Source organism: Porcisia hertigi, chromosome 30, assembly GCF_017918235.1.
Source record: "Porcisia hertigi strain C119 chromosome 30, whole genome shotgun sequence".
Lineage (NCBI taxonomy): Eukaryota > Euglenozoa > Kinetoplastea > Trypanosomatida > Trypanosomatidae > Porcisia > Porcisia hertigi.
The window spans coordinates 1,383,310-1,403,216 of NC_090589.1; the positions used below are offsets into that span (position 1 = coordinate 1,383,310).

The 19,907-nt window shown below is 53.3% G+C and overlaps 3 protein-coding genes across 3 annotated transcripts; all 3 read left to right on the top strand.

The window, feature by feature from the left end:
* Positions 1-1,348: 1,348 nt before the first annotated feature.
* On the top strand, positions 1,349-3,148 carry JKF63_03129 (uncharacterized protein; the record flags this gene model as incomplete). The annotated part of the gene is made up of 1 exon (XM_067899150.1): positions 1,349-3,148. One exon carries the CDS (start codon positions 1,349-1,351, stop codon positions 3,146-3,148), a length of 1,800 nt encoding a protein of 599 aa, XP_067755594.1.
* Positions 3,149-9,433: 6,285 nt separating this feature from the next.
* JKF63_03130 (uncharacterized protein) lies at positions 9,434-11,017 on the top strand (the record flags this gene model as incomplete). Its single annotated transcript, XM_067899151.1, has 1 exon — positions 9,434-11,017. The coding sequence occupies one exon, from the start codon at positions 9,434-9,436 to the stop codon at positions 11,015-11,017; it is 1,584 nt and encodes a 527-aa protein (XP_067755595.1).
* A 3,182-nt stretch (positions 11,018-14,199) lies between these two features.
* Positions 14,200-17,127, top strand: JKF63_03131 (uncharacterized protein; the record flags this gene model as incomplete). The annotated part of the gene is made up of 1 exon (XM_067899152.1): positions 14,200-17,127. The coding sequence occupies one exon, from the start codon at positions 14,200-14,202 to the stop codon at positions 17,125-17,127; it is 2,928 nt and encodes a 975-aa protein (XP_067755596.1).
* Between the last annotated feature and the right edge of the window lie 2,780 nt (positions 17,128-19,907).

Below are 19,907 nucleotides of genomic sequence, written 5' to 3' on the forward strand. Positions count from 1 at the left end.
TGCTTCTACTTTGTATGTTATCTTCCCACCTCTCTTTCTCGCACATCCTTCTCCTCTTCTGGTGCCCCCCCCCCTCCACACACTTCGGGTTCTCATCTCCTAGCTCCGTCATATTTGTCATATTTTCCCTCCCTCCTCCCCCCCTCTCCCCCTCCTCTCTCCCCTCTCCCTCCGTTTTTTTTTTCCCCCTCCATATTTCATACGTCTCTCGTCATTGTCACCGTGCGCGTCTTCGTTTTCCTGGTCTTATTTGCTGTGCTACGAATCAAATCGCTCGCCACGAAAAAAAAACATACAACCGAAGATCTCCAGCACTGGTGTGTGTGTGTGTGTGTGTGCATTTCACTCTTCCATTCTCTGCTTCAAGACCTCCCCCAACCCTTCTTCACTACGGTGCTCCTTGCGTTTACTTTGAAGATTTTTCTTTGCACCTTCTCGCACTCATTGACTCAGGTGAAGGTCGCTCTGCTCGGCTAACTTGTTTTTCCTCTTTTATTTAGTTCCTTTCGCTTGTGCGTACTTCCTCTTGTTTACTCTGTCGCGTGTCTCTCTGCTTTGCGTTTGCTCTCTTCTCTTCTCTTCTCTTCTCCTCTTCTCCCCTCCCCTCCCCCTCCTCCTCTCTTTCTGTGTGTGTGTGTGTGTGTGTGTAAGGGCACTCACATTTTTTTTTTTTTTGCTTCGTTTCTCGTTGTGACCGACTTGCGCGCGCTCTCCTTTCTCTTCAGTTTGTTTGTTGCTGTTTCTTTTCTGGCCACCGCGCATATTTGGCCATCTGTACGTCTGTGTGTCCTTCTCCCCGTTTTTATTGAGTCTAGGGCAGTAAGCTACAGTGCTGCTGCTGCTGCTTTACCACTTGCTGGAGTCTTTCTGTTTTGCTGCACACTCACACGGCTTCATCAAAGGAAGAGCCACCACTTCGCCACATATACGGCTACGAAAAAGTAGACAAGATATCAGCACTGCTCTTTGGTGTCCCAGCTCTTTTCCTTTCTAACCATCTCCCCCCCCCTCTCTGAGCACGTTGTGTGTTATCCCTTTCTGTGTGTGTTTTTATTTTCCTTCCTGCCAAACTGAAGGTGAAACGCGTATTCTCATCCATTCGTCTGCGTCGTACATCTCGACGCGACACCGCTGGCACTCCCCCCCCCCCCGGGACAGCGCACATATTAGCAAGGGTAGCAACAAAGCGCAACTGAACTCTGGGAACGGCTTTTCGAATCGACCATACACCATTGAATTGGGTCATCACAGGATGCGCACCATGAACAGCTCAAGCTCTCCGGCGCCTTCGCGTGCGTGGCGGAGAAACGAGGATGCCGCCCAACGCCCCATTTGTACTTTCTTTGCCATGGGTGGCTGCAGCAAGGGAGGGCGGTGCCCATTCTCGCATGAGCTGGTGCAGCTGGCGCCGAAAGGCGTGGATGTATCGGCTGGTTTTTTTATCAGCGGCAACGTTGCAAACTACAAGTCCGCGACCTCTGCGACGGCAGCTTTGCCGTCGTCGCACAGCTTAGGCGGGCGGTGGGATGAGCCGACCGCGTCGAGCAGCATCGACGGCTTGTCGACCATTGCGTCTTCTTCCTCCGGATGTGTGACGACGGGTACGTCACTCAGCGTTGAAACGAAGGAGTGGGTCGGCGCGGACAGCGCAGGTGTCTCTTCCCTTGCCAACTCAGCCACTACCTCCATCACTTCTGTTCAATCGAAGCAAGGTGCTGCCTCCCAGACGATTTGCCGAGGTGCCAGCTCTGCTCGCGACAGGTCTGGGGCCGTGCCTCACATGGCCAAACAGATGTCACCGGTGACAATGCCAAATTCTCAGCAGGCAGAGATTCAGTGGAAGGCAGAAAATACTCCGAAGTCAAAGCCATCTTTGCCACAGCCACATCAGCATACGCAGCAACACTCCCCACTACAACCGCGCAGCACCGCAAGCACTCGCTCTGCTCCATCCCTAAACCATCCAAAGGGCACCGCCACTCCAGAGGCGCGTCCCCTATCCACAGCACTCGCGCGCTCCGACGCCGCAGCGCGCAACACATGCTTCACACATTCGCCGAGTGCCTCTGAATCGACTACCATAGCTGCCCTCGCCTCCTTCATCGATATGCAGCGCGCCTCTACGGCTACTTCTTTGACGACACCGGTGACCAGCGGCACGCTGCAGCCAAGCAACGTTGTCTTTGTGCATCGCGGCCGTGATCAGACGCCTGCCACTGTACCTTCGCCCGCCACTCCGGCACTGCCGCGGTACACTGCCGTCTCCACCTCCACTGACGCTGCCGCCCGGCGTTCGTCTTTCTCTGATGCCATTCCCGGCGCCACAAATACAGTAATTCCCTCGACACCCGCTCGCGGCAACATGCGCACCGCGACGCCGAGCCGGCACGTTGAGGCTCCTTTACTCCGCACTCAGGAGGCCCTCGCAAGCAGCGCCCAACACCGCGGCGCTGCAGGTTCAAAGCCTCACTTCATGCAAAGCAGCGCTGTTGCACCTGCTACGGCGGCAGCGCCGACGGCGTCCACCACTCATACTCGTGTCATGCCGCCGGCTCCTCGCTCACAGCAAAAACAGGCGGCAGAACAGTCTCGACAGCTTCACGGGAGGAAAGAGGGGCAGCAGGTCCAGCAGATTCGTCCCCAACACGAGACCCAGCTCGCTCAGCAGCGGACACAACTGCACCGATTGCATCACCGGATTCAGCATGAACAACAACAGCAACAGCAACAGCAACATCCAATCGGCGTGGTGACCACTTCTCGTACCCCCGCCAATTCCACACCACCGCCCGAGGGCATTGCTGCACCTGTTCAGCTTCCCTTGGGTTACACGCTCGCTTACGCTGTTCCCGCTTCCACCCCAACCGCTTCCGCCTCCACCCCGATGTTCATATCGGAGCAGATGGGTGCCGCTTCCCCCACGTACACCCTTTTTTCTTCTTGCCCACCACAGACGCAACTACAGAGCTTTCAAACGGCAAAGGGAACGGTGCTGTGTATGGCATCGCCCAAGGCGGTACCACAGTCGTTTCCTGCGGGTGGTGAATGCGCGGCTCCTCGTCTGATTCTTCTCAAAAGCGACGGCTCTCTCACCGTTCTGCGGACAGCCACGTTTTCGGCTGGTGGCACCTCTGGTCTGCAGCGTTGATAGCGCTGCTCGCACACAGGTTTTGAGATGAAGGCGAGTGCGAGTGCGCGAGCAGAGACGCATTTACTGGTAAAAGCAATAGGGATTGAAAATTTTTTTTTTTGGGGGGGAGGGAGGGAGGGAGCGAGGGGACGAGTGAGTACAATAGCGGCAGTGATGTATAATGCATCCTTTTGTCTTTCAGAGCGTGTAATACACTGGTAACTTTTTTCCCCCTCGCTCCTCTACTCTTATGACTTTGGTGCTGTGTTTCTTCTTCATGTGCTTCGATGAATACCCCCCCCCCTTCCTCTGTAAATCTTCAACCCCACCAGGCTGACGTCTGTTGTTCCCCACGCCTGTGCGATTGGGTCTGCTGCGGCCTTTCAAAGGAATGCGTTTGGCGTGTAGCTTTTTCCTGCGGTTGGTTTCCTCTGCCTGCTGCATGCGTGTATCCCGAGGAACTACACACGCACTCGCCTCTCTCTCTCTTTTCACTTCCGCTTCTCAAAACTGTAAACAGCGAATCTTTTTCCCGCATTTTTTTGTTCCCTTTCCTATTGCTGCCCCCCCTCCCCCCTCTCCCTTTCCCTCCTCCCCCTCCCTCCCCCCCCTCCCCCAACTTTATCACTGGCGTCCCAATTTGTTTCTACACGTGTATATGTGTGTGTAGTCTTCTCATGAATATATGAGCACAAAAGAATGAACTCTTCTTATTTGTTGTACTTCATGCGCACAGGACAGTGGTCAGGATGTAAAAGATTTGCCAGGTGTGCTCCGACGCACCAGCGTTTGGTGTGTTTATGTTCTTTTATTGTTCATTTGTCAAATTGACCCTTACATGCTGCTCCTCCCCCCTTCCTCCCCTTCCTCTCTTCCCCCTTCCTCCCCTTCCTCTTCTTCCCCCCTCCCGCTATGTTTCAGTTTTTGTTTTTCAGTGCGTTGAGACAGTGACCGACATGTTCTATTTTGGGTGTGTGTGTGTGGGTCTTGGGTTTGTGCTCTGGCCTTTTTTTTTTCTGCTGTTCTCTCTTTAGGGCTTTGTCGTTTTGTAACTCCACATTTCTGCTGACGTATAGATCCTCTGTTGAGCGTCTTTTCCTTGTTTTTGTGTCTCTCATTCCCATTGCTTCACCTGGAGTGTGCGCAGTCAAATTTATATTGTATCACTCCTTCCTCCCTCTTCTCCCCCAATGTAGTGCTGCGTGTGAGTTCTAGGAAGTTATGTCCCAGCCCAGGCAGTGTCGAGTAGCTAGTATTTCGCTTTCTCTGTGTCTCGTCCATGATTTTTTCTTTTTGCCCCCCCCCCCTCTCCTGTGTTGGGCCTATATATTCAACGCGGATACATATCTGTGACACTACATATATATCTTTATTTCGTAAGCGGCTATTTTCTTGTGTCGCTGTCGCCGCACGTTTTGTCTGCCCGTGCTCGTCTCCCTCTCGGTTCATATCGTTTTCGAGCGTGTTGTGGCGCTCAAATGTATGCTCCCCTCTCCTTCGCTTACATTATGAAAAAGAAAAAAAGTTATGTTCTCTTGCTCTTTCCCAACCTGAAGTTTTTGTTATCGTTGCTGTTGTTGTTGCGGTGCTGGTTTGTCATGAATCCTGCTCGATCGTATATTCTTCCCTCTTCCCTCTTCCCTTCTCCCCGTCCCCCCCCCTCCGCCCGCCCCCATTCCAGTGCTCGCTTCGTCTCTGTTTCGCTTTCCCCCACCTTCCCTCTTCTTCTGGTCCAATTCACTACCCCCCCCTTCTCCCTTGGTCGCTTCTGTTCTTCTCACACTGAAGGAAGATCCGCCTCACGAAAGGCACGATGCATGATCAGAAGAGTGCCTGGGCAGCGAGCGCATATCTCAATGTAACGTTCTGTGGCAGGAATTTACTTCAGGCTTCTTTCAGAGACAGAAATACAGGGAGAAAAACGTGTTGTTTACAACTTTTCCTTTCCTTATTTGCATCCCCCCCAACCCCCCAACCTTCCCCCCTTTTTTTAGCGCATGTACTCGCACCTGTGTAAGCTTGAGCGGTGTTGGTGTATGCGCGTCTTTTTCCCTGTCGTGCTTCATGCAAAGGGTGAGCGAGCGCGCGCCCTCTTAGCGTCCCCCCTCCTGTTCTTGAGCTGCCTGGTGTGGGGTGTCTCGTCGCTTGCGAATGGCATTTCGTGCTTTGTCATCTCTTTTCCTTCCCCCCTCTCCAGCTCCTCCGTAAATGTGTTGTTCTCCCCATGTGTGTATTCTCTGTTCATGCGTTTGTGCAAGCGTCGTTCTTTCCATGTTTTGTTTCTTCTCGGATTCAAACCGTTTTGCTTCTTTCGTCCTACTTTTACCCCTCTGTGAAGTTTTTTTTTTCTTGTCGTTGTGCTTTCAAGCCGTGTATTCGTCTCCGTGGGTGACGGTGTGGCGGTGAGTTTGTCTGTGTTTATCTTTGCTTGTGTTTTTTCTCTCGTTCATCGGATCGTGTGCATGAGATTCTTTTTTTATCGCTGCTGCGGTGCCGCTTCGCCCCCGTCCCCCATATAATAGGAGTATATCTTTGTCTTATCGTCCATGTTTTTTTTTTCCCTAGTGTGTTGTGCGCTCTTTTCTTCCTTATTGACTTGTTTCGTGTTGATGTTGGCTACAGGGCGGGGTGGAGTGAGATGTGGGACAGTCATGGCCATAGCAAAGCGAAACAAAGAGGAAAACTCAGACTAATCGATGTGCAAGAAAAGAACGCTGCGCCGGCCGCTCTGTCTGTGGGGGTGCTCATGCTATTCTTCGCATCTGGTGGCTGTGTATCTCATTATGCGCTTCATACTCTTTTACGCTTGGTGGAGTGTCCGTGGGTCTTGCACGTGTGCTGTCTACCTTCCCCCCCCCTCCCCCGCCACGGTATGTTTAGATTGCTTGCTTTTTGTCTTGTAGACGGTCGAGGTACCGGTGTTTATGACGGTTGTGGTGAGAGTGAAGCTCCCCCTTTTTCCTTGACGATGTCGCTGGTCGTTATTGTGCTGCCCCCCTTCCCCTCGGTATTGACTGCTTTAAAAAATTCAAAATAGAAAACTGAGGGGGTCTTTTTCCCGATCCGCACCTTTTTTTTTGTTTTCCCTCTAACCTATCTTCGTCGCTCAGCGCCCACTTCAACCCCGCCCACGACTCCCCCCTCTCTCAGAGTGCGTTGTGCGACTGCGTGTGGTCATTTTTTTTTTAGCTTTGTCGCACTTTTCTGTGTGCTTCCTTTTTCGTTCCAATTCAACCCCGGGCTTCCGTCGCAGTGATTGTGCGATAGGTGTCTATTGCTGTCGATGTGTTGACAAGACGCCGTGTGTGTGTGTGTGTGTGTGTGTGTGTGTGTGATATAACTGTTTTGCTTTGATCTTTTTTTCTCCTTTTTTCTGTTTTTTTTTTTGCCCCGCGTTTTCCTCATTTCCCTTGAGAATGGTGCGTACTGATCCTCCCCCCCCCTCTCTCTCCCCCTTCCCTCTTTTTTCAAGTTGTGTTGTGTTTGTTCAGCCGAGAGTATAGGGCGGTAGAAAGCGAGAAGGCAGGGGTAAATATGAGATGAGGAAAGATGAGGGCCCGGTTACAGCGTCCATGTGTCGTGGGTGGCGGTGGTGTTGCATTAGTGTGAACAGAGAGCATTTATGCGATTCCCGTCAAAAGATGGCCACTTGTATCTTCGCGCCTCTGATTCTCGGTCTGCCCCCCTCCCCCTTTTTTCCTTCATACATCTATTTTGCATGTGTCTATCCCTGCGTCTTTCCTCATATGTATCACTCTTTCTGTGAAAAAAAAATGTGGTGTTTCCCTGTGTGTATGTATGTGCTTTCAAAAAGCGAAGCCTCGGTGAGGGCTCCACTCTCCCTCCTTCAACTTTTTATCACTCCCTCGTCACTCATTCTGCCCGCATCTCCACATTATAAGTTATGTTCGCTTGTTGCCTCTCTATTTTTCTTGCGTATGTGTATGTGTAATGGCGCGCTTCTCCCCCTCTTCTTTTCCCCTGCTCATTCCCTTTTCTGTATATCTGCGCCTGTGCATGTTGCCACCTTGTGTGTGTGTGTGTGTGTCTGTCTGCAGCTTTCCCTTCCGTTTTTCCCTTTTCCTTGTGTGTGTGTGTGTGTGTGTGTGGGCACCGTCCATGGCTGGGACACTCTTCCTTACCCCGTTTCTCCTCGTTCATCATCAGATGCGCTAACAAGGCTTCCCGACATTTCATCGCTTCCATTTTTTTTTCTTCAGCGCACGTGTGCGTGTGTGCGTGTGTGTGTATGTGTGTTTCTGTTTTTTTTTTGTTGTTGTCGCTCATATTCCACCGCCTTTCCAGCCACCTGAAAACAAATTTATACCGCTGCACAAATCAATGACAGTGAAGGGAAGAGAGGCACTCGCGTCTCACCCGAATTTGCCCATCCACGCGGTCACAGCGTTGCCCGGCAAATGTACATCAGCAAGCGCGGGGCACTCTTCCCTCATGTGCTCACTTTTTCTTTTGTCGCTTTACTTTCTGCGCTGCTCGTCTTCCTCCCAGATAACGTCAGCCCCCTCTTTCTGGGGCAGGGCGGATAGCAGCGTCTCGTACCACCTTCCTGGGGAGGTGGAACCAAGAGCCTACAGTCTGCCGCCGGCTGCAGTTGCGGTCTCCATGTGTTGTTGCACAGGTTTTGACAGGCACTGTACTGATGAGACCTGCAGCGAGAATGGAGTTTCTGGCAGTCCAGTGCGAATCGTATGGCGGACTCCAAGAATACAGACCGCCTCCCTTTCTATCTTCCTCCCCCAGCTCACCGGCAGCTAATTGCGTGCAGCACGTGTTCAATGAGGGGGTTGGTACAGGGGGAGGCAGACCCGTTAGCCGCATCCGCGCCATTCCACGGCAGATGTCCGCGTCTGGTTGTCTAGCGTGTAACTATGGTGTAACAAAGACAGGAAAAAACTGAGCTGTGGTTCCATATCTTTGTATTTTACTGTGGTGCTTGTCCTTGAAGGACCGGCTGATGCAACGAAGGCTTCGCCACGTCACTTTGTTTTGTTAAAAAAAAACGTAGTTAACGACTAAATCAATGTTCCCCCCACCATTCCTCCCCCCCCCACGCCCCCGCCCTCCTTTTCCCCATTAATGACAGCCTCACTTGTTTCGCAAGAAAGGTGAGGGAGGGAGGGATGCTGGGGGGAGAGGGGCAGTGCGCGGTAAAAAGAAGTGTAGCCGATGCCCCCTTTCGGCGATCAAATCTTGAATTAAATTCTATATCAGGACAAGAAGCGGACTTACACAGAGAAGTCGCACCATGTATACCACATGATGCTCCGGGATGCTTGAATCAGCTTGAAAGGTGGCCCGACTGTGTCACGCGCTGGTGGGTCTGCACAAGTCCAATACGCCTTTGTGTTTCGCTGTCGATCACTCTTTTTTCGACCGCACCGACCGGAACAATGTGCGTTGTTGCACTCGCGACCGCCAGGCAGGTCGAAATGTGTAACATCTCCTGTTCTTTTTTTTGTGTGTGTACGCCGTTCAACTCACTGCACGCTGACATGATGCCCTTCACGGTTTTCCTCCACAGTCCACCCTCTACTTTCCGTGCTGCTCCTCTTGTGCTTTTTTTTTGTTTCTATGGGGGGCTTTAGTTATGCATCGTATCTTCCTGTTTGCAGCGACCCATTTACAGCGCACAGCGCCTCTAGTGTCAGTCGTCTCAGTGAGGACCCCTCGTCATCCAGTAAAAGAAAGATTCTGTGAAGCCGATTCCCTTCTTCCCTGGTCAACCTATCTAGAGGTCAACTCACGGCCGCTTCATTGAGCCAATACGCCCCCCCCCCCCCCCCCCCCAAAAAAAAAAAAAAAGAGTGCACCATTTCTCCATACACATAGGCATCATTTTGTGCTGCTTCGATTTGCCCTTAACTACAACTTGCGTATTCTGAACGCGGTCTATTTTTTTTTCTTCTGCGTTTTTCCGTTCTAAAAGTTTCTATTTGAATTTTATCTTCGTACATCTCATCGTACTTGTATTTGGCTGTTCTGCGCCTACGTGACTGTCCGCATTTTGATCCACTTGACGCAGCCAAGCGGTCGCTCCTGAATATCACTCACGGTGTCCACTGCGAGTGTCGAATTCGTGCGCCTTGTGTCTGTGGTGTTTTGCTCAGCGATTTTCGCTCTCATTTTATCTGGTCTCGCTTCGGCTTACTCAGTCCCCCCCCGCATACCTCCACACCACTGCCCCTGCCCATTAACTTTCTTCTTTGAAAACATCCTTAGTGACAGACGTACATTTTTCTTACTCTCCCCCCTCCCTCTCACCATTAGTGAGCTCGAGGCAATATGTATCAGGAGTCGAAGATTTCATTGATCTTCCGGTCGCTGCGCGACATGGTGGTGATTGGCGACAATGATATGGTTATTACTGACATGAACGATCCGGCCGCAAGCTTCTTTGGCTGGACGGCCGATGATGTAAAGGGTAAGAGCATCACCTTTCTAGTCCCCACTCACCCGCTTGATGTTCAGGACAACACCGTTACCCTAATGGCTCGCCTCGCTAACTCTACTGATGTGCCCGTTGTTATTCAAACTACTCGCGATCCACACGCAACAATGGTAGCGTGGACGATCTTGCCCGTCCGTCTCCCGTGTGTGTACGAATTCGGTGTGCACATGAACATTCGTGCCGCTCTCACCCCAAAGCTCTCCATCTCGGATCTCAACTTCAAGGACCGCACGGTGTTCTTGCGTGTAGACTTTAACGTGCCGTTCGACCGAGAGAGCGGGGCCATCCGTGATGACAGCCGCATTCGTGCAGCGGTTCCCACTATTCGCAAGATCGTCGAGGACGGAGGGCGTGTGGTGATTGGGTCTCACCTGGGTCGTCCCAAGAAACCCAATGAAAAGCAATCCCTCAAGCGCATTTTGCCTCGCCTGCAGGAGGTGCTGGAGAAGGAGGTGTCATTCTGCTTGGACGCCTTCAAGGCTGCGGAGGTGGTGAAAAAAATGAAGAATGGGGATGTCATGCTGCTGGAGAATCTGCGCTTTTTCAAGGGCGAAGATAGCAAGGAGGCGGCTGAGCGCAACAAGCTGGCGTCCGCGCTCGCTTCCTTTAGCGACATCTTTGTATGCGATGCGTTTGGTACGGTGCATCGCATGACGGCCAGTATGACTGGTATACCCCGCCTTCTGGGGGCTGGGGTGACGGGGTTTCTGATCGAAAAGGAGATCAAGGCTATTAGTATGGTGATGCGTAACCCAGCGCAGCCACTTGTTGCTGTTGTCGGCGGCTCCAAGGTCTCGGACAAGATCAACGTCCTCGCCTCCATTTTCAATTTTGCGCACACCGTCATCGTCGGCGGTGCCATGGCCTACACCTTTCTGGAAGCGCAAGGCTACACTGTGGGCAAGAGCAAGGTGGAGCGGGTGGTGCGCGAGAAAGGTCGGGATGTTGATCTCCACAGTACCGCTCGCGACTTGATGGATCTCGCCAAGGCCCGCAAGGTGCGATTCATTTTGCCCATCGATCACAGCTGCGCAACAGAGTTCAAAGACGAAGAGCCCTTTTTCACAAACAACGCCGATATTCCACCACAGTACATGGGGCTGGACTACGGCCCCAAGTCCATCGAGCAGGCAAAGAAGGCCGTCGCAGAGGCCCGCACGCTGATCTGGAATGGCCCTCTCGGTGTCTTTGAGTTCCCTCACTTTGCCACAGGAACCAAGGCCATCGCCGAGTCAATCAAAGAGAACAGGCAGGTTGTGTCCCTAGTAGGTGGTGGTGAGACGGCGGCAGCGACAAAGGACTACCACGAGTACATCACCCACGTGAGTACCGGTGGTGGTGCCTTCCTGGAGCTTCTCGAGGGCCGCGCCCTGCCCGGTCTCATCTGCCTCACCGCTCGTGCGTCGCCCAAGCTATAGAAGTGGAGACGACGTTAGACTAGACACTTGCGCGCGCGAGACGTCTACGTCAGCGCACAGAAAGCCTTTGCGTGCATGTGTTGTAATGCATAAGGACTGTGTCGTGCCACTGTGCGAATGCATCTCTGGCGCGTCTCCCCGTCATCTCCCACCACCCAGTTTGACCTTTCTCCATCTGTTCTCGTTGCTCAAATCATATAGTGAGTGAGTCTACATGGGAGCTGTATACACTTTCCGATTTCTTGCGTGGGGCCAACTCTTTGCTCTCACCCCGGAGGCCTCCCCCCGCCTCCAAGTTCTAGAAGTCTAGTGTTGCACCCCCAGCCCACGGAGGGGAGGGGAGGTGGGGGGGGGCACACATGCGCCACGCTGCTCAATTGTACATCAAATAGTGATTTCAACCAAAACGTTTAAAGGTGGAAGGCGGAGGAGGGGTGGCGGGGGGGGAGGGGGAGGGCACAATGCACTGGGGTCAAATTGTCTGGAAAGCAGTTGTGAATAAGCCCTCTTTTCTCTTTGCCAATAAACGCACACTCCACCATGCACGTTAGGAGCCGAACGTCACCCAGCCACCCGAGCGTCTGTCACCGGCCCATTGCATGGTGCCTAGCGACGGGTGACACGCGTTGCACAAATGTCGACTCACTTGCTCGAGGGCGTCTCCCCCCTCCCCCTTCCCCGACACACACACACACAAAAAAGGCTCAGCTCACCATCGCTCTGCAGGTCGATTTACGGCCGCTCCAAGGACGCTAATGTCAATGTGATTAGTCTCCACTCGAGGAGTGGATCAAGGCATCCCACACCCGCGCGCAGTCAGGGCTGAGGGGGCGGGGGGGGGAGGAGGGGGAGTAAGAGAGAAAATGCGTACGAGTCACGCTGGTGCATTGCCCCGTTGTGTGGCATGATGCAAGCGTGTGCAGTGTCACAGTTCGCTCCGACGCTGCGCTGTCCACTGCGTGAAGGCTGACATCGGCAGCGATGGATCGCACTGTCTTCGCGACGTCAGACCTACTTGACCCGGTTGCCAGCAGGGGTGTGACCCGACATCGGCGGGCGGGGGAAGGGGAGGGGAGGGTGGTTAAACAGCTGTTTGGTGTACGCACAGAGTGGGTAGTGGGGGCCTTCATACCTTACGCTGAGTTGTACCCTGTCATCAGGAGCACCGGACACGTCTATATACAAAAGAAAGAGATGAGACGCCATGCATTGCATTTCCCGCTCAGGGTTGCGTCCTGCGGAAGGGGGTAGCCACCAGCGGCAAGGTGAAGACGACAAAAGTGTGTACATTTTGGTGCAGGCTCACCAACGTGTTGCCCAACGCGGCCTTATTTTTTCTTCACTTTCTATTTTTCCGTCTATCTGATGACCCAAAACGAAAGGTGTGGAAAAGGCTGGCATTGCGGTGATGTAAACCTAAAACAGGCATTATGATAAAGGGGTGTGGATGCCATCTGCTTCTGGTGCGAGCAAGAGGTGTCGGGCAATGGCTGTGGCTTTTTTTTGATCGCACAAAGCTCTGGTGTCAATGCTTGGGCTCATCTCTAGTCTATCACAGGGTTCTGAGCCTGGCGTATCTAGGTGCAATTTCGTGTTCACGTCTACCCAGAGGTGATGCGTCAGCAATGGCCTGGTTGATGGCCGTCTTCGCAACGCGGGGTGCAGCATTGCCTGCTGCTTTCCAGGTTTTCCGCTTCTTTTTCATGCTCCTGTTCCAGAAAATGTTTTTTTCACCTGCCCGTGACGCATGGGCGTCTGTGTGCATTTTCGCGTTTAGGCGTTTGCGGCCCCCCTCCCCTCCCCTCCGCGCCCCCGATGCGTTTCATGGGTGTGAGCAACCAAGGGATCCTGGCTCAGACTTTCTACCCCTTCACCACTGCGTCTCCTCCCGTTTTTTTTTTATTGGTCCCCATCTCTTCTCCATGTCTGCCGGCATGCGCATGTGGGTGTTTGATGGTGGTAGACCCAGTATCTTCTTTTATTTTTGTTCTCCCTCTCCCCCGTCGCCTTCCAGCATCTTTTTGTGTCCTCCCCGCCTCTCTCTATCTCCATGGATTTTCCATTTTCTCCCCCCTTTTCCCCCCCTTCCCCCTCCTCCTGGGCTGATGGTTTTCGCGACGCGTGCGCGTCTTTTGCAGAAGTCGTATCAACTTTTTTTCCCCTGGACAAAAAAAGGTTTCCTCCGTCGCCTGGGTGTTTAATCATACGCGGCTCGCAGGGAATGAAGAAAAAAAAAAGGCCTGTCCGTGTAGCGGCGAAGAGAGGTGGTCCTCGTTATAAGTTGATGGTGCCGATGCGCTGAGAGTCGAATGCAGGGATATGGAGTACCTTCTCTTCACCACCTCTTGCATTTCGTGTCTCCACATGGGCCTCGCCACTCTCTACCCATTGCGCTCCGTTTTATTTCACGCTTCCCATCTTACTCGTGCCGTGGTGATACCGCAGCTAGCCCTTTACCCCACTTTTCGGGGGCAAAGTAGAAGCTGGTACTTCCAAGTCCCCCCTCCCCCCCCTCCTGCACTGTCCTTCTCTCCCCCCTTTCACGACCCCGGTTCCTCCTTTCAAAGCTTCACTCTCGGGAACGGCTGCTCCAACTTCCCTTTTTTGTTATATTCGGGTGTTTCCGTAGAGGTTTTATCCCCCTCTCCCCCTCTCTTCTTCTTCTATCCCCTCTCTTTGTGTAGAGGAGAGGCCCTCCAAGGCACCAGCGCGGCGGACGCCAGTTGTGTCCCCGGGGACAAGTGCCGTGGAAACTGCGATATTTACCAATCCATTGTGCACCACGCAGTGTTGCCACACCCGAATAGCATAAAGGACACGGAGGAGGAGCTTGTTGCAGGCGAACCGTGCACGAGAAGTACAGCAAGTCTTCACGCGGACAATAAACACCTCTGCAGACCCCTCCTGCATGCTGGACTCTCATTTGGCTCTCTCCTGATCCCCGGTCTCCCCCCCCCCCCGAACATTCTTTCCTTTCCGCCTGCTGCCGGCGTAGGATTGACGTCCGCGTGACTGCGGGCCCGGGCGTCTTTCACGGGTACGGTGGTGACGAGGTCCTCATAGACGAGAAAAAAGAAATTCTTTAACGTTGTTTCATCTTTCTGTGTCGAGGTTCTGTCGTGTCTGTGGCACTGTCGTTGAGGGTACTGGCATACCAGTTTCTTCTCGTACTACTACTCACGATGCAACCAATCAGCCCCAATGGTCAAAGTACCCAGGCGAGACTCATCGAGATTGCGTGTAGGGTATCTTCACCCGACGCAGCGGTGCGCACGCCGGCGGAGAGGGAGCTTCTTGCGTTTCTAGACTCGGTGGACCAGCAAAGGGGGTTGCCGCAGCTACTATTGGAGCTAAGCCTTGGGGACACTCCTCATGTTGCCTTCTTCTCTATTAACTTCAAGAACATGGTGAAGAAGTGTTGGGACCCCTCCACTTCAGAGCACTGCATCCAGGAGTGCGACAAGGCGACTGTGCGCGCCATGATTATTGAGAGCATGCTTCGCTCATCTGGCGCTGTACAGCGGAATTTAGCGGAGGCGATTGCGCTCATCGCCCAGGTTGATTTTCCCACTGCGTGGACGGACGCCTTGTCGTTGATAGTGAAGGTGCTCACGTCCGGGAATGATGTTGGTCAGTTGCGGGCTGCCTTGTCCACGTCGCATAGTATTTTACGGAAGTACCGCCACCAGGGCGAGTTGACAGAGACGCTCGTCAACGAGTTGCGCACCATCTACAGTTTGCTTTGCCCCGCACTGGTTCGCAGTATGGAGTCGTTGCTCTCGACGACAGAAGCGCCGGGTGTACATGTAACGGATGTGTACAAGGGCATCACAGATGCTGTGGAATGCCTGCGCGACATTACGTCATTGGACCTGGGTGATGAGTTCATTCAGCGCATTGGCTCTATTGTAGGCATGTACAATAAATGCCTCGCTGCGATAATGGCGTCATCCAGCTCGTATGGAGCGCATTCAGGTGCCATGATCGAGATGAACTCTGCCGTGATAGCATGCATGACACATTGGTTGAACTCATACGACGAGGACTTTGAGAGTTTTGCACCCCAGTTCATCGAAGTGGTGGTTGGCATGCTAGCGAGTCAGATAAGCAACGACCCTTCCATGGATGATCTGGTGGTTTGTTGCCTGGAGCTGATGAGCAGCGTGTGCCGAGGCACAACTCGCTCTCATTTGAACACAAGAGAGAAGCTGCAGTTCATACTCCAGTTCATCATTCTCCCCAATCTTGCCCTCCGGGAGGATGACCTGGAGACGTATATGCACGATCCGGACGAGTACATTAAGAGAAACTTGGAGGGCTCCAACTTCCACACGCGCCGCCGGGCTGCCGTGGAGCTGGTCCGTTCCCTGCTTCTTTACCTCCCCGAGGTCGCGCGTCCGCTGCTCGCTGAGGTGACAACTGGACTTCTCCGAACAGCAGACAGTGACTGGAGAGCCAAGGATACTGCGATTTACCTAGGGTTTGTTTTGGTGGTGGATGGGCAGCTCGTGAACACACAGCGCGGTGTGACGGCGCAGCAACTCAGCGAGATCATTCCCGTTGCGCAGATCCTGGAAGGGCACGTTTTCCCAGAGATCCGGTGTGATTTGTCCGTGCAGAGTCCCGGTATCGTCAAGGCGGACTGTATGCTCGTTGTCGCAGCCTTTCGTCAGCTTATTGCCGTAACTGCGTACGACTTCCTTGTGCCAGCACTGACTCGCCACATCGCGGTTGGGGACGCCGTAGTAATGACATACGCCGCTTACACCCTCAAATGCTTTCTTTCGATCAGTGAAGCACAGGCTGCCGGTGCTATCGAGACGGTCTTCACCAAAAACTCCCTCGGCATTCTCGAGGGTCTCTGCGTGCGCATCCAAGAAGCGGAGACGCCAAATCCGTACCTGATGCAGTACCTCATGAGTCTGTGTTTTCGGTTCCCAAAACTCGTAGCCCCCTTTGCGACGCAGGTGATGGCCTCTCTCCAGACGCCACTCTACAAAGCAGCTCGCAATCCCTCCAACGCACTGTACAGCCAGTGCATGTTCGAAGTCATCTCAAAATGCGTGGCGCTTCGGCCAGGTGCGAGGAGTGAATTCGAGGGAATGTTGTGGCCGAGTTTTGCACACGTGCTGCACGAGAACGTTGTTGAGTTCGTGCCGTATGTTCTTCAAGTGTTTGCCCAGCTGGTGCGCACGTACCAGTCCAGCGAAGCTGCGCAGCGGTGGTCCGAATGCCCAGCCGAGAACTACCAAGCCCTCGTCCCCCCCCTCACTCAACCACAACTGTACGAAATCCGTGTACAGATCCCGGCGTCGGTGTGCCTGCTCTGCGCCTTTGTTGAGGCCTACCCCGGCTACGTGCATCGGACTGGGTTGACCAACCCAGTTCTTAATGTCTTCAACATATTAGTGCGTCTGAAGAACTACGATAATGAGGGCCTGAATATTCTCACATCGGTGCTGCTTGCGTACCCCGAGGACGTGATGGACATCTACATGGACACTATACTCAAGGTTCTAATGAACCGCTTGCAGAGCTCTTCCACACCCAAGTATGTGCGCATCCTGATCCTATTTCTGTCTGTCGTGGTTGTACAGCGCCAGGACGCGGACTACCTGGTCACTCGTCTCAACAATATCGAGAGCGGGTTGTTCATGAGGGTTCTCGGCAACGTGTGGCTGCCTCGCATGCAAAAAATAGCGGGAGATGTGGAGCGCAAGGCATGTGTGGTAGCGCTCTCAAGGCTTCTGTGCGAGTCAGCGACGCTACAGTCCGACACGACGGCGTGGGTGACGAGTGCTTCTAGCTGCCTCAGGATGCTGTACGATGACGTGGAGCCTGACGACCACACGAGCTTCACGCCTGCCGCGAGCGTGATTCAAGGCACAGAGTCGCTGTATGGCAATGGCGCCGGACCAGAGGAGTTCACGGGCTCTTTTCATCCTCTACGGGAGGCGATGCAAAAGCCTCGTGATGTTTGCAGCCAAGTTCCGGATGCCGCAGCATTTTTTCAAAGTGAGTTGTCCAACTTCCTCAAGGGTCGCGGTGCACATCTCTCTAGCCCACTCAAGCAGTGGCTTGGTCCACATACCCCGACATGGCTCCAGTAAGAGGAGCGGCGTCGGATTACACAAACCCCGCGGTGCCAATTAGGGGGGGGGGCTGGGGTTTCCTGGTGTATCACAATTGGCTCCACACTGTTGTGGCTTGGAAAAACAAAAGAAGACTGAAAACAGAAGGCGTCTAGGGCAGAACACACACACACACACGCACAAGCGCATGGCATCGAAGAGCCACGAGGCGCAAGACAAAATGCCATGTACCGGGGCTGATCCTTATCCCCATTTTTCTTCGATAATGGGCATACGTTGCGGCCATGCACAGCTGGTCTCTCTTCTGTGTTTTTTATATTTTGCTCCTTTTCCTGTTGACACCCGAAACAAGGGTGAAGTTGCAGATGGCGTTGCTTGTAATATTTACAGCTGCGTGTCCCTTTTTTTTTGGTTGACGGCGACTCTACGCTGATTTGAAATACAAGCACGGCTGACATTGTGTGTTGAGTGGGCGCTCACCGCTCGGGTTCGCTGTTTGCCACTCCCCCAAAGTTTTACTCATCGGGCGTTTTTTTAATCTTGTTGTTGTGGTTAACCCACATCCACGTGTATGTGCGCGTGAGGGAGAGGACAGTGCATGCTATGCTTTCCTCGTGTTGTTCGTTTCGTTGTTCACAAAATTTCTGACGACGCCAGCCACCTCTCCGTGTAGGGTAACAGTGTCTCGTGCCGTTTTTTTTTTCCAGAAAACCAATAGCCCCCCCCCCCCCTCTCCACCCGTCCCACACACGGAGACGCTTGTGGTCTGTTGGTGCTCTCGGGCAGGTCTATTGGGTGAGGCTCTGCTGAGCGGAGAAAACATCTGTGGCTGCATTTGCCATGTTTCACTATGGAAGAATACGGTGTGTGTGCGTGTGTGAACAACGGCCATGGGAAAAAAGAAGAAAACCACAGGGTAAAGCTGAGCTAACAGAAATTGGACTCAGGCGCAGTATTTGGATGTTCGCTGTGACGGGGGAGGTGTCTTGGTGGGAAGGGGTGAGCGGGCGGATGATTTACGTCTGTGCTGCATGGACGCTGCTCGCGGGGGATTTCCAAGTACACATTGCAGGCGTTTACTTCCCTGCCTTCCTTTTGTCTTTCTAATCAATCTTATGTGCTCTTGTCGAATGGTACTTGGTGTCAGACGTGCGTTAGAGACTGCCCTTGATGGGACCAGCGGGTGCATCCGATATATGGTGCGCTCACGAGTGTTACGCCTATGAGTGTGTTGCCATTTGTCCGCGTGTACGTTTTTGGTGAATGAACCCCCCCCCCAAAAAAAAATACTTTTTTTTTTCAATTGTATTGTCTCTGATCATATAAAAGTGTGTTTCAGAGTCGTGTGTATGTGTGCCGTGTAAGGTCAAGCAGGGGGGAGAAGCGCGCATTTATGTGTGTGACTTTTGTTCCAGCTGTTTCTTGTCCAGTCTCTCATCGATTAAATAGATAGTAGACAGTATTGGAAGAGAGGTGGTCGAGGGGGAAGGGTGGTAGGGTGGTAGGGTGGTGGTGGTGGTGATGGATATCTCGTGTCGAAGAACGGCGTTTTGCTTTTGAGCTATTTTAGAGTAGAAATCGGCTTTCAACGCAACGTTGTTCTCATGTCACGCGGGTATCAGAGACAACCACAGTAACACACGGGGCCGATCCGAAAGGGCCTCTTTTTGCGTGTTCCTCATTCGGCCTCCTCCGCGTCCACTCGCCCCCTTTCCCTCTTTCCCCCTTCTCCGCAAAGCTCACTTTCACTCATGAATGTGACTCCCCCCCAAAAAAAAGAAAAAAAAGAAATGCACGGTCCCGCAAACGAAACCGCCGCTCAGTTGTCACGCGGCAGGGGTGGGGTGTCGTGTTTTTGCCACTCTTTGACTCGCCATCTATGAAGAGCGCCATGCACAGGGCGGTCTGTCGCCTCCTTGACAATTTCGTAGGTCTTCACATCGTCGCCTGCTTCAAACCTCATCTTGGATGATAGCACACCATATATATATAGGATGCCACCGATACGCAAAGACACGCAAGGGCTTCTCGTTCCAGTTATTTGTGTAGTTCTACGCCAGACCCCTCACGCTCACTACCCATCCTTCCATAGATACATACATTGTCTGCACTGTTACAGCAAATGAGCACTCCCTTGTCGTTATCGGTGCCCATTGCACCACAGGCGCAAGCCTCCAACTACCCAACGGTGCACAACATTTACTTCCGGCCCTCGCCGCTTTCCAGGCAGCAGCCCGCAAGGCGGAACACGAAGCTCAAGTGTGTCTCGTGTGGGGTGTGGGGTGATAAAGGCACGGTGTGCGAGGTGTGCTTCACTGCCATTCCGGGTCCTCACCGCATATATGCGCATCCTCCTTCAGGTACCTTGAAGTGTCAGCCGACCAGCTCAGGTCGGCGCTTCGCCGTCTCGCAGAGAGCCAAGCAAGCCGGCGTGCCAGCAAGTGGCGCTACGTTGTGCAAGAGGGGGCCACCTGTATAAAGCACCAAGCTCCGTAGATCGCTCTCAAGGGGGTGCTCGACCAACGCGCGTCTCGCAGCCGCCCCACGGCCACGCTACTTGTGGAGACAGTTTTGACACTGAGAGCCGGATCTTTCCCTGTAGTGGAGGATCAACATCGCCGCAGAGCAGTTTGAAGAATATGCGGCCTTCGGGCCACAGTTGGTCAGCTCTGCGACGCGTGGATAGTCCGAGATGCTGTCTGAGGCCGGAGAGCGCCAGGGTCCTGGGGGCGGCACTTGTGTGGGAATGGGGGGGGGGAGGGGCAGATGGTTTCAGTTGCGTGCAGAGGAATATGAGG